Source organism: Manis pentadactyla, chromosome 1, assembly GCF_030020395.1.
Source record: "Manis pentadactyla isolate mManPen7 chromosome 1, mManPen7.hap1, whole genome shotgun sequence".
Classification (NCBI taxonomy): domain Eukaryota; kingdom Metazoa; phylum Chordata; class Mammalia; order Pholidota; family Manidae; genus Manis; species Manis pentadactyla.
Window position 1 is genome coordinate 186,655,477 of NC_080019.1, and position 16,861 is coordinate 186,672,337.

Genomic DNA, 16,861 nt, shown 5'->3' on the forward strand with positions numbered 1-16,861 from the left:
AAAGCTCGGGGTATGCCCCCGCGCGGGAGCGCTCCGGAACCCCTGTGCGCAGCAGCAGGCTGGGGGAAGTCCCCGATCCGGCCGCGACCCCGCCTGGGAGCAGCAACAGCCACCGAGGTCCCCACCGCTAAGGAGCGGCGGCCGAGCGGCGCGCTCACGGACCAGACCGCACTGCAGCGCACGCGCACACGAGGGCGCACGCTCGCCCGCTGCCCAGGATGAAACGGAAGGCATGGAAAGTTCCAGCTGGTTCGAGAGCCGTAGGTAGTAGGCGCGGCCGCGGCCGCAGGGTAAGAGGGGGCCTGCAGCTCCGCTGCCCTTCTCAGCTGAGCACTCGGCGCCGCCCCGCGCAGCAGCTCCCAGGCCCGGGGCCCCAGCAGGGGCAGCTAGCCGCGGGGAGCAGGGCTGTGGAGGGGGCGCGGCGCGGCCGCCTTAAGGAGGGGGCGTGGCGTGCCGAGGGGCGTGGCGACCCGTCTGCGCAGCTGCCAGAGCCTTTAAGCCCGGGCTCGCGCCGCCGGAGTGTGCTTTCGCCGCCCGGGAGCTTTTCGGCCCAGGAACCCGTGAGGTCCTCGCGTTCCCCGCCCCTCCTGCGTCCCGGTGGCTGGCTCGGTCCGGAGTCGCGCGCTGTGCGTTCGGGCATGCCCCGCTACGAGCTGGCTTTGATCCTGAAAGCCATGCAGCGGGTAAGTGACCTTCCCCTCAGAGTCCGCCTTCCCGCGCGGGGCCCCACAGCCGTTAGGCCGTCGTGCCCCGCTCTCCCCGCGCGGCCGGGGCGGCGGGCGTCCGCGCTGAGGGGGCGCGTGTGGGTTGGCCGGCTCGGCGAGGCCGCGTGCGCGCGGGAGGCGGGGGTGTGCCCGCGCGGGAGCGCGGCCGCGGGAGGGTGTGCCTTGCACGCGGCCGGCCGGCCGGGGACGGGGGGCGGGGCAGCCCGCGGGAGTCAAGTGTAAGGTCTGCGGGAGGACACGCGCGAGCACCCGGCCCCGCGCCTACCGTCCCGAAGCCACCTCGTCGCCGGCCCCGCCGCCGCCGGTTGGCCCGGAACCGTCCTCGCTCCAGAAAACGTTCTCCCAAGCGTGTTTGCGCAGTTATCCGGACCACGGTCGCTTATAACCGCTCTCACGTTAAAAAATCTTTGACTTCTCTTTTTCTGACTTCAGCGAAAATCCTGCTCCGGGTGCTCTTAGCCCAGTTTCATTCATCCAAGTTGTGGCCTTTTAGCGCCTCCGGAAGAAACTTTTCTACCCCTGCTTTTGATTAATCTTAAGGTGGGGGATTTCAGGTGGAGGGATGATAAGCGAACCTGCAGCCCATTCACAGGGGCCGGCGGCCCGGACTTCGTCCGCTGTTCTGGGTCAGGTACTACTTCTCAAGCCGTCGCTGAAATCCCCATTCTTTCCAGAATTCGGTAACGTAGAGTGTGGTCTATGCTTTTTTTTTCCAGGTATAGTTAAAATAAGAACTGTGTCATATCTGAACTTTGGAAGCATAGCTTCCTACAGCTCTGGAGGCCTGAGCACATTTTTTTGAATCATGCATTGGGCCAATTTGAGGAGTAGTTATTAGGAAGTTGGGTTGAATTTAAGACTGGGATCATGTACCTGGGTTGAACTTAAGACTGGGATCATGTTCCAGGCTCTATAGAAAAATTAGCAATCACAGAGCGTTAGGAAGTTACATTCTTCACACATTATAAAGTGGGAAAGGACACCAGTGCCTCCTGCTCAGGCTTACAATTGTGTACCCAAGGTGGTTCTCCCAGAATTTGGGAGAAGGTAAGATTGTATTGTTTAGCCTCTGGAGTGTCTCCCCCAACCTCCCGCCCCCAAGTTCTTCCAAACTAAGATGGTAATTGCTTAAAGAACATAGGAACAGTGAAAAACAAAACACTTCATTAAAAAGGAAGCATTTTTAAGTACACGGAAAATTGTTTAATCCCTTTAACCTATGCTTTTTCAGGAGATAACCATAGAACCTAAGAAGTGTGATTACTGACATGTCTTTTGTTTTACTTTGTTTTAGGGAGGAAACAGGTGATCGCTTAAGAGTCAGTGCATAGGCATATTTGTTTAGTCCCTAATAAGCCTCTGAGATGAAAACTGAACTCTTTGTCTTTAGCATAGCTACCAAGTACATTGATTAACATGGCTGCAGAGTGTATTAAACGTATTTCCTTTGTCGTGTTACTTGTATTTTTTGTATCCCGTTTTTTTGTATGCTTCTGCATGTGGAACATTACATTTTTTACTCTAAGATAAGCCACATAGTGAAGTTTGTTTAAAAAAATATTTCAATACTTTCCTTGAAATCTTCGCAGGAGGGAGGGGGGAAGGTTAGTAGATAAGCAGAGTGAATATCTCCTTGAAGGGGGAGACCCCCATGGGTACAGATAAGGCATTGTAACAGTGGAGAAGTGTTGAAGAGTTCTTTGACCTAAATAAAATAAATATTCAACAAAACTTTTTTTTTTGTAAATAAAACCTCTTTGAGCAGGTTGTAAATGTGTAACACACTTGGTTTTGAACAATTTTCCTTGCTTTCAGTTTAGGAAAACTGAATCTAAAATAGGATCAATATTTGGGGGAAAATGAATGAAAAAGTTAACACTAGGTTTATTTAATGCAAAATGCCACTATGAGATGTATACTTTTTGACAGTTGGAGAAACCTCAGTTCCAATCTACAATAATTTGTGGTTCTGCTTCAGGAAGCCTATTTTAACTCGTCAATTCTAAGATGCATTTTTTTTCATATTTTTATATTCTGAACTGGAAGCCTCAAACATTGTGTACCTCATTAATGGGGTTTATGATCACTCCCCCTTCCCTAAATCATTTATGTGTCTTGGAATTGAGGAAATATGCTATGTTAGACAACTTCTATCGCAGACATGAAGTTGAGAGACTAGTTTTTTTCCACCCTTTTCTTGGATTCCCAGAGGTGTTTTCCTGTTTCTTTTCTGTGCTACTCTGTAAGCTTAAAGAGCATTTTCTAGTCTCTTTGGAGTCTCTTTTTTAAAAATATACTCCCTCATCTCCCATTGTTTTATTTCCTTTGACCCCCTAGCTGGATTCCATAAAACTGAGCATAGAAGAGTTTTTAAATTAAAAATGCAGGTACTGTGTTGAGGCTCTCATAGCCTCTTACATTGGAGACCCACTGCATTGTAGCAAAGTCACTTGGGAGTCCCCATGGAAAGATTTCAGGGTATAGTATATAGAGTTTATTGAACTACAGAGTTGTGTGTTTATCAGTCACTTATAAGTTTGCAATTGGGTTAATTATAGTGAGTCTCTGCTTTTGTTGCATTTGCAAGTTTGTGCACTTCCGAATGTAGATAGAGTCCTTCCAAGAAGAAATTTATTTCAGGTGCCCTTTAGCTTGAATTTTATTTTAATTGTGTAATATAAAAAAGTTGTCTTCTGTTTTCCCTCCAAGTTTTAGTTTAGCATGAAAAGTAGGTGAATGTGTGGTGACATTCTAAAATTGGACACAATAAAGTAATGGATGTTGTGAAACCAGGCCTTTAAATTAAGGTAATGACTAAAACCATTTGAAAAGGTGGTTGCATAGGCCAGTCTTGACCGTGTATATAGAAGAGTCTTCAAAAAAAAAAAAAATTGATTATCTTATCTGACCTGCATCAGATAGCATTGGAAGAGTTCTTTTCACTTCTGGAAACATAGTATTCAAGACCATAGTTTAGAAGGACATAGCTACAGAGGAAGGACCACAAGCTGCAGATTGCCAGGCAGTCTCAATTCAGCATGTGAAACTTTCTAACAACTGGAAAAGAAATTAATTGTGAGATGGTGAGTTCTCTTTCTCCACCTTCACCCTGTCCTCTTGCAATGGAAAGTTCAGGTAGATAGAGGAGGAGGGGTAATAACATTTGATGCATGGGGTCTGACACTGATTTCTGAGGCCCTTTCTTTTTAGAGTCTGAGGAAATGGCTGATGTCCTTTGATTTCAGTTTGAAATTAGGTTTTAAATATTGGTATGTATTTCAGTTAGATAAAAAATGAATTGCCAATACATGAATGATGAAGCCACATACTGTGTAGAGAAGCCTAGGAAAAGCTGTGTAAACTAGAAAATTTTTATGCTTGGGATGGGTTCAGGAAGAGGATTTTTGAGGTGAAAAAAAGATAAATGCAGAACATTTATATTCTTTGGTTACTTAGTTTAGGAACACTTTAATTATCATGTCTTAGTACATTTGCCCAGATTTGGCATATTTAGAGTTCTGAAAGCCTTGGGAAAATACTTTTTTCATGAAGTCTTTTCATTGCTACTCAGAAATTTTTACATGAAGAATTAAAGGTTAATGGTTTACTAACTAGCTTAATTAAATGTGTGTACAATAAAGTACCATTTATTGTCTCTTGTATATCTAATAGGAATAAAAGCAGATAGCTACTTTGGAAATCTTAAGTTCTTTTTCATTAAAACATTTCACAACTTATTTTATGTTTAATAGCCTTCATTTATTTTAAATTTCATTGAAAAGATTATATTTTAAAATTTAAGATAACTCCTTGATACAGTTCTTGAGAGTTGTTTTATGATGTAATCTGAGTTTAACTTATAACCTGAGTTTTTTTCTAAATTTAAAAATAGAAGTATAGTGGTATTCCATACAAAATATTTTCATTTTAGATAACTTTTGGAGGCATAGGGTGCTAATGAATTCAAGTATGGGACTGGCCACCCTCAGGTCATTGTAGTTTGGCTTGCTTGGCAACATTTGATAAGTAGGAAATAGTGACAGTTCTGCTCTCAGATTCTGGCAGACAAGTTCAAAAAGGAACATCTTTGTTCTAGCTGTCAGATGGCTAAGTTAGTCTTTTTTTTCTCATGGGCCTTCCCTGAACAGCTTAGCTTGTATCTTTAATAATCACCCTTTGTGTTTTGTCTGCCTGAAACCAGACAACTTAAAATACTTATCTAGTAATGAAAGACTTGAGCCTTAATGGGCAATGTTGTAATTTCATTTGGTATTAAAGTTTTCTTGGGTTACAGCTTATTGCCGCAGCATGTGATTGAAGAAGGAGTCCTGTTCCTGCCCCTGAGCTACAGCTAAGGTACAAGGAGTGGCTTGGGGGTACGGAGTCCTTCCTCACCAGATATGGTTTGTATTTATGAAGACTGCTTGTCAGAAGTTGACGTTCTGCATTAATTTTTTTCTTGTTATTCATGAATTACATTCAATACTTAATATGTTTTTAAATTTTTAAAATCTAGGAATTTATATGCAGACTGCTATTGAATCTTCTCACCTTAAGTTTATAAAATCAAAGAAAATTTAAGAGTTTGAAAGCAATGTGGGACAAAGTCTAAAGTACTATTTTTCATCTAGTGCCTTTGCTATATTTGTAGTGCAGGTATAATTTTTCTGTTCAAGCTAAGGAATACCTCTTTAGTAGAAAGCAACATTCTTAACACAAGTAGTTTTCTCTAAGGGGAATCAAATTTAAGGAATTAGTCAAATTTAAGAAAATCCTTCATATTTAATGAATATCTGGTAAGTCATTAATTTAGATAAAGGACAATCCAGTTCTCTTATCCTTGTTGCTCTAAGAGTAGGAGTTGGCAAACTGTGGCTAACAGGCCTAGTCTAACCTGCCACCTGTATGTGTTTGGCCTGTAAGCTAAGAAGGGATTTTTACATTTTTAAATAGTAGGGAGAAAAAATTGAGTAGTATTTTATGACATGAAAATTATATGAAATTCAAATTTCAGAGTCCATAAACCCAAGTGTATTGGAGCATAACCCTATTCATTTGCTTGTATTGACTGGTCCTTTACAGAACAAATTTGTTAGCCCCCTGATTTACAGTATACAGACATGTAATTTCCTAGGTTCAGCATTTCTCTTAGCTTCTTCTGGTGCTATTTTCTGACATTCCTGCTTTGATTGCCTCTTCTCCCTTCCCTTCATATATTATATCTTTGACCTTCATATGGATGATTTATTTACCTTTTATTGGTAACATGCTGAGAACTTTGGCATTTCGTACTCTTCTCTTGAATGTCCCCTTGGCACTGCAAACTTAAGTGGTTCAAACTTAATGAGTTGCCTACCCTAAAACTTGTCTAACTTATTTCTCTTATGGCTTCTCTGTTTTCTGTCACCTCATATTTCTATCTTGATTCTTTCAATTTCTTAGCTTGTCTCTCTAACATAATGCTGAGGGGAGGATAGTTAATTCCAGGCACTTACCTGCCAGGGAGTACAAAAATACATGTTCTTGAGATACTTTAAAAGAATTGATGCATTTTTAATAAGGAAGGAATACAAAGCATTGTATAGTGATGCTGTTCTGATTATTTCATTGCCGTCCCATATTAGTTGATTACATCAGCACTTGTCAAATTACAACACAACTCTGATTATTCAAAGACTTTCTAGAATGAAGTCTGGCCTCCCAGGCCATTTCTTATAGGACTCCAGTTTTTTTTTTTAACCTCATCTCTCATTTCTCTCATTCTCTATACTGAATAAACAAGGCTGCTGTAGATCCCCGTAAATATTATTCCTTTTATTTTCTTTGGTGCGTGTGTTACACTGCTTTTCTTGGAATGCCCTCCCTTTGTACGTTATCCCCTTATCTCCATGAAAAAGTGCCTCAAGTTCATTTTAACTCATTTGATACATTAAACAAGTATTGAGGACCTGCACTATTAGGAGTACAGACTATAATCTTCCCTTTGGACTTGTGTTTTTCTGTGTTTTATCAGATGGATCACTTTCTACTTCATATTATAATTAAGTGGTGAATGTTTCTTACCTCCTTTGCTAGATTACAAATTCTTGAGGGTCAAGTCTGTTTCATTGCTGTCCTCTGTTCTTCTTTGTACATAAGATTGTGCTCACTTAGTTGCCTTACAGTATTACTTCTTTCCTCTCACTCAAACAGTTCTAAGACATTAGATAGCATGCCTACCTCTTGTGCTAGTAAGTTGCTTTCAAGTCATTGCATTTTGCTTGCACTGGTGAATTGCATGCTTGCCAGAAGTTATGTTGGTTTTCAAGACTATTTCATGGCAGGTAATCTTGTTTTTATAGTAATAATTAAAAAAAAAACATGTAAACTGATAAAATACGTGCAAACTTTTTTTTTCCCTGAAAACCAAGTTGGATTCTTTGAAAAGACTTGATAAAGGTGAGTCACTGAAATAATGGCTGTAGAATCAGATGTGGTTGCAATAGCTGTAAGTTTGGAAGGAAGAGTAACATTATAGGAGTCTAGGAAGATTCTGTGTGTAGACTGCTTTACAGAGATTTCTTAAAACTTTCCGCTTTAAAGAAGCTGAAAATGGAAATTGTAGATGTTACATTTATAGATGTGGTTTAGATCAAGCAGAAGGAACTTCAGTCGTCAAGGAATTCCACATCATTGATCCCATTCTCCAAGTACTTTGTCCCTATATTAAGATTGGCAAATGAATATACATTTATGTGTTAAGTAAATGTTTAAGGTATGTATGTATGATTTTTTGATTTCCAGCTTTAGCTTTAATCTCCTTTTTTACCTATTTAGGATGTGATTTGGATACTAAAGCTTCTGCTTTCCTAGGTGCTCTGATTTTTGTTTTTTAAATGAAATAGAAGAACCTAAGATCCTGAATGAAGATATTTACTGTGTTATATTGGAATAAATGAAGAGCTGGCATTGGGAGACTAGAAAGCTTTAGAGACAGAGATCAACCTGGTTTTGTTTCCAGGCACTTACCTGCCAGGGATCTTAACATTTCTGGATCCTCATTTCTTCAGCTGTAAAATGGAAATGATAATCTAAGTTGAAGAGTCTTTGAAGATAAAGTGGTAATATGACCTTTGAAGTGGTAGGTGTTCAGTATGTCATTAAAGTACCTCTGTGACCTCATGCAAATTACTGAACCTCATGCTTAGTTGTCCTTAAGTCCTGCTTTAATTATGAAAAGCCTACAAAAGATAAATTTCTTACATGTAAATTATTTTATCAGAATCAGAGACTGAGTCAAACCTGGAGTGTAGTATTTGCTCAGTAAATATTGAATTAGTGAATACAAGCCATGCTACATAATATCTTAACATGCTAATTAAGGAGCAGCAAGCTTTTGCATCTAAGAGATGTGGAGTATATGCGGGAGGGATCCCATGAACTCCAATAGCCTACAGTACTGTCTTTGTCAGACAGATGTATATCATTGAACAGCGACTAGCTTTTGCCAGGCACTTTGTACACTAGGACTCCTCATTAAGAAATAAACTATTTGCATCTGGGCTTTGTGTTGATCTCTACCATCAGGGATGGTATTATATAACTAGTACTTAGTAAAAATGTGTTTTTTAGGTGAGAAGTTGACAAAAAGTGAAGAATAGGGGAGATCTAAAGAACTTCTTTAGCTAGGTTAAGTGTTAATGGTGATTTGAGGCAGGTGTGTATGGGGAACTCAGTATTTTGGTTCAGTAAATGTTTGATTGCTAATTGCCAAATCGCTAAAGCTATAAAGATGACCTCTTTTCAGTACAATAAACAGCAGATGATAACCCAATCGGTTCTTCTGCTACGAGGTATTTTCAGTTAGTATTATATTTCTCATTTTTGATGTGGCAAGGCATTATAAGACTACATTTTTCCTTTGGTGATTTTTAAGAGGTTTGTTCCATACCTATTGGTATAGATTTTGTTCTTATTAAGAAATTAAAATATTAAAAATATTATTTGACATTAATAACATGTTGCTGGAATGTATATATTTCATTAGCACACTTAACTGATTTTTTTAGTAATTGTCTTGTAAACCAGGAGTACCTGAATTCCAACAAGTCCAAAATAAGACCTTTAAGAAGAGAATATGCATTTTTTTTTTATGTGTACTTAACTCAGTCTTTTTTTAAAAAAAAAATCGGACTTTATTTCAGACTTAATTTGTGACTTTTTGTACCTGATTATGTTATTTTACTCTGAAGCTGCATAATGGGATATTTGATGGTATAGGGTATTGGGCACCATATGAAGCAGACTTGAAAAGTGTCTGTGTATGAGTGTGTAACAGATGAAGAAACCAGAATGTGACCAAGAATAATAATAATGGTGGTGACTTGTAAATCATTTTTACTCTCTTTGAGCGATGACAGTTTTAAGTGTGAATGTATTCATGAGTTAATAAAAGCTATTTAACAAAGTTGCCTAAAGAATACACATGATGTGTTTTGAATTCTCTAAACTATTGGGTCTTAAAACTGGTAAGTATGAATGGTTGTCCTCAGCCTTAGATTACTTTGTTATAGTTGGGACTGTTGGGTGGGCCTGTGGCAAAGTGAATGGGCTGTCATTGGGGAGGGAGGGAAGGAGGGAGAGAGGGAGGGAGTGTGTGTTTGTGTGTGTGTGTGTGTGTGCGCGTGCATGTGCATGCAGCTGCTGCTGCTTACTACTACAGTTTATCATTAACATGGGGCCTGGTTTTGCCAGCTTGTCCTTTTCTATTCTATTCTTAGCCAGAAATACAGATTTTACAGAAAATCTGATTTTTAGGATGTTAACAACTTAACTCAAAAATACTTAAGCACTGTGGACCAAGCACCATGGACCTTGTTGGTCAGATATGTCTTCCATCTTGTAATTTTTGTGATTAGCTTTAGACTTTTTTAGCATTTATGTTTCAGAAATTGCTCACATGTGGGCAAAACCCACCTTGTTAATTGGTCATTGGTTTACAACAGTAGGATTAATAATAAATGGCAAACATGTTCAGTTCTTAAAAGTATCAGTTTCTTAATTTTGGACTACTGGATTATGTATGCCCATTTAAGCTGAAGTGTAGGTACAGACCTCAGTGTGTTGCACAAGGACTGAAGTGTGACTTAGTGTAAACTGTCAGAAATTGGTATTCACAGTCCACCTTTATTAGATGTCTGGGTGATTGCTATTTTAAGCATGCATTAATACAGTTTGGTTTATAGCCATCATATTAACCTCTTAAGAGTTTGAAATACTGCTTCTGGGCAAAGACTGCTTCTTTAGAGAATGATTTTTTTTGCTTAGGGAATATCTGTGAAGTTAATACTATCTTATATGACCCATGATACTTGGAATATAGTATTACCATGAAAAAAACTTAGGTGTTCTAGTCAGAGTACAGAACAAGGGGCTGATAAATTTTTTTTTTTTTTATCACATTTCATGTTTACATAGAATGGAAGCCAGGTTATATACCTTGACTATTTATTCTGTCTTTTCTTACTAAGGCCACCCTCACTCCAGATACACAACAGCAAAACAAAACAAAACAAAAATATCAGGTCGTTTGTTTTTCCCTACCTTTCATGTCTACGGTACAAATGAATTTTTTCTGTCTCCTGGCCCTCCCCATCATTTTTACTATGATTATAATGCTCTGTTTAAGGAAATTCCCCCCATTTTGGAATACTTCAGTAGAGGTTGGTGTGGATGAGAGCTTAAAAATGGAATAGCAAGTGAAAGCATGTACTTAAAACCTCTACTGGGAACCCTCAGTGCTCATAGACTGGCATTTATTTGCCTGCTTCTGCCCCAGAATCAAGAATTCCTGGTTTTGTCTTTGTTTAGACTTAAGTTTTTAAAATGTTCTCTTGGATACCTGTTCTGGTTGTTAAAATGCTTTAATTTCATCAGGTGAAGAAACCCGAGTCAGCTATAATAGCCAGATGCTGTGGATGTAGTCCAGTGTGAGAAAATCTTACTTTCAGTCCTTTGCTGCACTTCAATTTCAGGTGCTGGGAAGAGCCTTGGGTAATATGGTACCAGTGTGCAGTCTTTGCTTCTGTTAGAAGGTTGAAGAACCAGTGTAAGTCCCAGATAGCTGGCCTATTTCCAGTTTGTGTTCACATGTCCTGTGGGAGATTTTTTAATATAAAACATTCAATACTGGTTTGGGTTCACATGTAAGGTGTTGCTGAATGAAAAGCTAAATTTGGGGGTAGGATCTTTGCCAGACATGTGTTAGAGGGCAGGTGTACCTAAATGTCTTTTTTGTTTTAATTGCTTGAACCATAAATATATGACCCAGTAGTAAGTTGTTTGGATGGTCATTGTTTTGCTGGTATACTCCTTACCTTCTGTTATGTTAGCAGTTCTTGAGAAATCAATTGTATGAAGTGTACTAGCTTGAAAAACTTTAGACACCAATTCTCCATCCAGGGGTGATGTTAAGTCTGGCAGACTGGTAGTACAGTTGGTCTCAGGAATGCCATTCTATGTGTGGACCTGAAGGCCAGGAGTTTTTGCAAATTCAGTTTAAGAAGATTAAAATGAAAAAAAATTCCTCCTAATATTTTCTTTATTAAATACTATATCTGATTAGGATGTATCTGACTGAGAGCTGCAATTTCAAGATCTCTCCTAACATCTAAGAAAAACATTTCTGATCCTACTTCTCCAGATTTATATACCAGTCTACTTGTCCTGTCTTGGAAATAACAGGAGAAGAGTTCATAATCTGTTACACCAGGCCTCAATTTTATGTTCACTTCATAGGTTTAGTTCAGACCATAATGTCTCTACCAGTACTTCCAAATACTGTTAAAGTTATCCTGGTTGTGGTCTTACTTTTTACCTCTTGAAAATTTCATATTTCCCAAATCTTGGGGAAAATTAGAAGGTTTAAAAATTTTCCAACCCAAAATATCTGCCTGAGGAAACATCCCAATTTCAAGGTCTTCTATTTATGAGTTGGCCTCCTGGAAGAATTAGAATCTGATCTACCAGGAAGACTCTTTGTGTTTACATTTTCTGGCCAATCACATAGAAAAATGAAAAACTTTTTGGAATACATTCTTCTAGGAATGGTTTTTCTAGGAACAAAATTGGAACCAAGTAGGATGAGAACAGAAAACATGGAGGTGAAGCACAAAGTTTGACCTGGTTGTATGTCTTATGTCTGTAGATCTTATTGTTTAAAATACCGGTATTTAGTGGCTATTTTAAGCAGGGTATGTATGTATGTGTGTGTGTATGCATACATGTAATTTTTTTCCCCTTGAAGGCTCAGCCACTTAGGGAGGGGTTAGACAGTGTGATCTTCATTTTACAAATGAAAAAACTGAAACAAAAAGGTGCCCAGGTCACACAAAGTAAGTGACTGAGGCAGCCTCAGACAAGAAGCTACACTTTTTTTTTTGACACCACGTCTGTAAAAAGAGTCTACACTGTAGCGGTAGTATAGCTGAAGGCCCTTTAGATTGAAGGAAATGTTTCACATCTATTTTGATTGCCTACTAAATGCCAGCATTACCATGTGCTTGGAGACTATAACAGTAAACTAAGAGTTCTAGCCATGGTAGAACTTACATTCGAGTAAGGGAGACAAACTAGCAAATGCCATGAAGAGAAACCAAGCAGGAATGGGGGACATGAATTGGCAGATTGCATTTTGTTCATTTTGTTAGAGCACTCAGGCAAGGCAAAGACTTAAATGAAGTGAGGTCATGACCGTTGACTAGCTGCAGGAGAGCAGGAACAAGTACAGAGTTCTTGGAGTAGTCACATCAGCTTGAATTCAACTCAGCAGGCTTTCATTTACTTTCTAGGTGGTCTTCATGCCTTTCCTGAAAGAACTGACAATTGTTTAATGCGTATTTTTTTCCCACAGGACTTTATTTAGTAGTCTATATTGGTGTTGCCCTCAGGTACATGTTTTCTGCATTTTATAGAAGTGAAGACACAGACTGAGGCATACATACATGAAAGTAAATAGTTTAATGAATCTCTATATTGTACCCATTACTCAGCTTCAAAAATTAATCAGTGCTTACCAATCTTGCTTCATCAAACCCCCTTTTTTTCTAAAGTGTTTTGCATTTCATTTATCTTAAAATTCTAAAGCTTTAGAAGAGCTTTAAGAACATTTCAATTAAAACCTGTATACTTTTAGTCTAACCAACTGTTAGAATTTGCCGTATTTGTTGTTTTTATTATTCATGCTATTTGAGGGTTGCAGGCATCTTGACGTGCTTTTCTTAGGAATAAAGGCCTTATTAACCATAACATAACCTTTACCCACAAATTTGACACTGATATTCACAGTGTTAAGGTAGGCCATGGGGAAGGCAATACTGCACAGAGAAGACAATTAATGACTATAACATCTTACTATGCTGATAGTGACCACAGTAGAGGGGGTGAGGTCTTGATAATGTGGGTGAATGTTGAAACCACTGTTGTTTATGTGAAACCATCATAAGATTGTATATCAATGATACTTTAATAAAAAAAATTTGACATTGATAAAACGCTATTGCAAAATGTTCGTTTCCTGTTCACATTTACCCTGTTGCTCCAGTAATAGTGTTTAGTTCTTTAATCTGATAGGGATTCATGCATTTAGTTGTTGTTAGTACCCTTGATTTAGAACAGTTCTCAATCATTTGTCATTGATGACAGTGGCACTGTGAAGAGTTCAAGCCTGCTGGACAGCAGAGTCCCTCAGTTTGGATTTGTCTAGTTGCTTCCTCATGATGAGAGAGGTTAGACTTTGTTGGCAGGCATGTTACTGAGGGATGTCAGCATAGCATATGAGGAGACACATCAGTTTGCTGCATAGTAAGTGTACCTTTTTCCTTTTGTTATTGGTAAGTGATTTGTGGAGTGACAAACTTGAGATTGAATATTCTTTTCTCTAAGTCTTCCACTGGTTTCAGCATCTATTGATGACTCCGAGTCAGTTATTGCTGGAGTACTTTATAGCAAATGCAGATATAAAATACCTCCTATAGATACTTAGTATTTATCTTGAAACATAAGGGTTTAAAAAACAAACACTATGGTTCCTTTATGACACTGCACTAAAATTCCTTAACATGTGATATCCATGTTCAGATTACCTGAATTGCCTCAAATGTTACTCCACAGTTAGTTTTGCTTGAATCTAAATCCAGACAAGGTTTGCAGGTTACATGTACTTGCTGGCCTCTTAAGTCTTTTACTCTAATAGCTTCCCCACGCATCCGCCCTTTCTTTGGTTGGTCTGTTTTCCTGGTGTTTTATGTGTTCTTCTAGTCTGGGTATTTTCTGTGAACTGGTAGGTAGAAACTTGACTAGGTTCAAGTTTTGGTTTGTGAGATTATATAGTGTCCTGGGTGTAGCATCACACCAGGAGGCACCTGTGTCTGCCTTTAGACATAAGATTACTTCTTAGTGGGTGTGGATATTGTCAGCCTCATCCATCCATTCTAAAGTCCCCATCAGCCTTTTACCTGAGGGTGCTAACATCCAGTGTAATCATTACCTAGAATTTGTCTAGTTGCCTTCTCATGATTAGAGGTAACGTTAAACATTGATGATGATTCATTAAGGATTACAAAAGGTGATTTTCTAATTGTAACATTCCTTCTGTATTGATTTAACTAGATTTTTTCTGATGTGTTTATTCCTATTTTTTTATGTACATCTTCCTAGGATGTGTTGTAAAGGTATATATTATTCATCTTTATTTCAGAGAGGATGTTTCTGTACTCCCTTAATGATTTTCTGATATGTCCTCAATTTTGTCATCTGTAAATCGGAGGTAATCATCATTCCTGTCTTGGAGTATTGTGAGGATTAAGATGAGCTGGTACATGTAGTATAAAAATGGTGCCTGGCACTAGTGTTGGTGCATGGTAGTTATTCAGGTAACTTTTTCAGTTTGGGGGTAACATTTAACTCTTCAAATGTAATGGAGAGGTGGAGAAGGAAGAGTTTCTTCCTAAGTTGACATCAGCAGGATGCTAGGACTTTGTGTAGAGTCAGGTGAAGGGAACTGCAGCTTGCCCACACTGACCTGTCTTGATTCTGTGGAACCAAACCATAATATTTGCATAGAGAAGATCTGTGCATATCACTGCACACTGTGAAGTAGATACAGGGGTAAAATCTGGAGCACATCCTGAAATGGAGTTAGTACAATGAAGGGAAGTGTGCCACTCTTATGGTGGGTAGGTAGAATCAGATGGTGGCTTCAGATACAGACTTGTACTGCGTCATGGCTTCATTGAGATTTTTATCTGAACAAAGGGCATTCTTGCCTAATGTAATTTGCCTTGTTATTCCACACTCCCTCAGTTAGAGCTGTTTGAGTTTGCTGACTTTGGTGGGGGAGGAAGTGCTCTACTGCTTCATGTTTTAATCTGCCATCTCTTGTTATAAAAAAAAACTTTATTTTTAATGTTTTTATTGATGATTGTGTAGGATATTTAAATTTAAACACTCAGGTACTAGTCTTTAATATTTGATTCTTTTATTTAACAAGCATTTGAGCATCTATAGTATGCAGGACAGTGTTGTAGACAGACCACATCATGAACAGAACAGACAAGAATCTCTGCCTTCACGGAGTTTATATTCTGGTAGTGAGAAGACAATAAACATAAGTAAGTTTAATAGTATGTCAGAAGGTAATTAGTACTTGGGAAAAAAAAAAAAAAGGAAAGATAAGGGACTGAGATGGCTAGGGAAGTTACTTTTGAGCAAAGATGTAAATGAAAGGAAAGCAAGTCGTGAAAATCTAGGAGTGCAGTGTACCCTGCATAAGGAACAGCCAATGTCAAGGCATGTTTGGTACATTGTGCATTGTCAATAAGTGGGTGACAGCTTGCTGTTTGTGGGCCAAGGGCCAGAGCCTGGAGACAGTGTAAGAGGCTAGGGCAGTTTGTTAAGTGAAATGGGATGGTGATTTGGACCATGGTGCTAGCAGTTGAGATGATAAGTGGTCTGATTTTGGATATATTTTTGATGCAGAGCCAACAGGCTAATGGATTGATTTTTGTGTGGGTTGAGAGGGAGTGACCAAGTCATCAAGGATGACTGATAATTTTGCTTGAACAGTATGAAGATGGAATTGCCATTCTCTGAAATGGGAAGACGGAGGGTAGGAAAGGTTTAAGGTGTATGGGCCAAATTATTATTACTCCCAAACTAAAGGATAGGTGGTCACAAACACTCAATAAGAAAACTGGTCCATAGATTTTACTATGAGAACTCTTTAGCTCTGTAAACCATATTTAGCTGATTCTTTTAACCTAATGTCTTAAAGATGGAGTTAGCAAATAAAGGGGATTGGCTTGGATAGATTGATATAACCCATGGTAACAGAGTCAGGTGTATGAAGAAAAGCTTGGGGACTTAATTTTTTGTTCTCTGGTGAAAGGGATTATTAACCTGAGACAGAGAATGAAGGCAAAAGCTTTGGGCTTGGATGATGAGAACTTGGATGAATCCTGGTCTTTCAGCGGACTTGTCAAGGTTTTTTTGCTCTTTGTGTTTAAACTAAGAAGCGCGTGCCTGGGACTTTTTGTTTTGTGGAGCTCTTCCTTTTCTCCTTTAAAATGTTGTCTTTAGTTCTACTAGTAGTTGTATTAGGAGCACTTGTTTTCAGATTTTTTTTAATTTTTAAAAATTGAAATGTTAGTTTCAGGTGTAAAACAGTTCTTTTGCTTTTAAGTGTCATTGATAAACAGCTTCTGTATCTATGCTCTACATTAAAATTTTTTTAATTGACATATAGTTGATATATAATAATACAGTGGTTTTAAGTGTACAAAAGGTGATTCAGTGGTTATCTACATTATTAAATGTTCACCTTAACTAGTGTAGTTAATATCTGTCAACACAGAAAAATACTGTAGTATTATTGAGTATGCTCTACATTTTTAAAGCATGCAAAGGTTGAGGAAGTATGTATGAGTATGTGTATACTCTAAGCACCATTAATCTATTCTACTGGTAGAATTTGCTTTACTTGAGATGATGAAAGTGAAAACGTATATGAAAAGTTCTAAGTAGAATTTTGTATATATTGAGGTTTTCTATTTTGTATTTTATTTGAATGAATAAGACCTAAAAGTTGGTGGGGTGGTTAG

At 38.8% G+C, this 16,861-nt stretch overlaps 2 protein-coding genes across 2 annotated transcripts in view; both read left to right on the plus strand.

The window, feature by feature from the left end:
* Positions 1–218: 218 nt before the first annotated feature.
* Positions 219–16,861, plus strand: part of MRPS6 (mitochondrial ribosomal protein S6) — a 65,592-nt gene continuing 48,949 nt past the window's right edge. Inside the window, exon 1 of the mRNA XM_036880282.2 lies at positions 219–683. Within this exon, the coding sequence (XP_036736177.2) occupies positions 219–683 (465 nt within the window). The remainder of the gene's footprint in view (positions 684–16,861) is intronic.
* SLC5A3 (solute carrier family 5 member 3) overlaps positions 545–16,861 on the plus strand; it is a 30,204-nt gene continuing 13,887 nt past the window's right edge. Inside the window, exon 1 of the mRNA XM_036880232.2 lies at positions 545–683. The gene's annotated coding sequence lies outside the window, so the exon portion shown is untranslated. The remainder of the gene's footprint in view (positions 684–16,861) is intronic.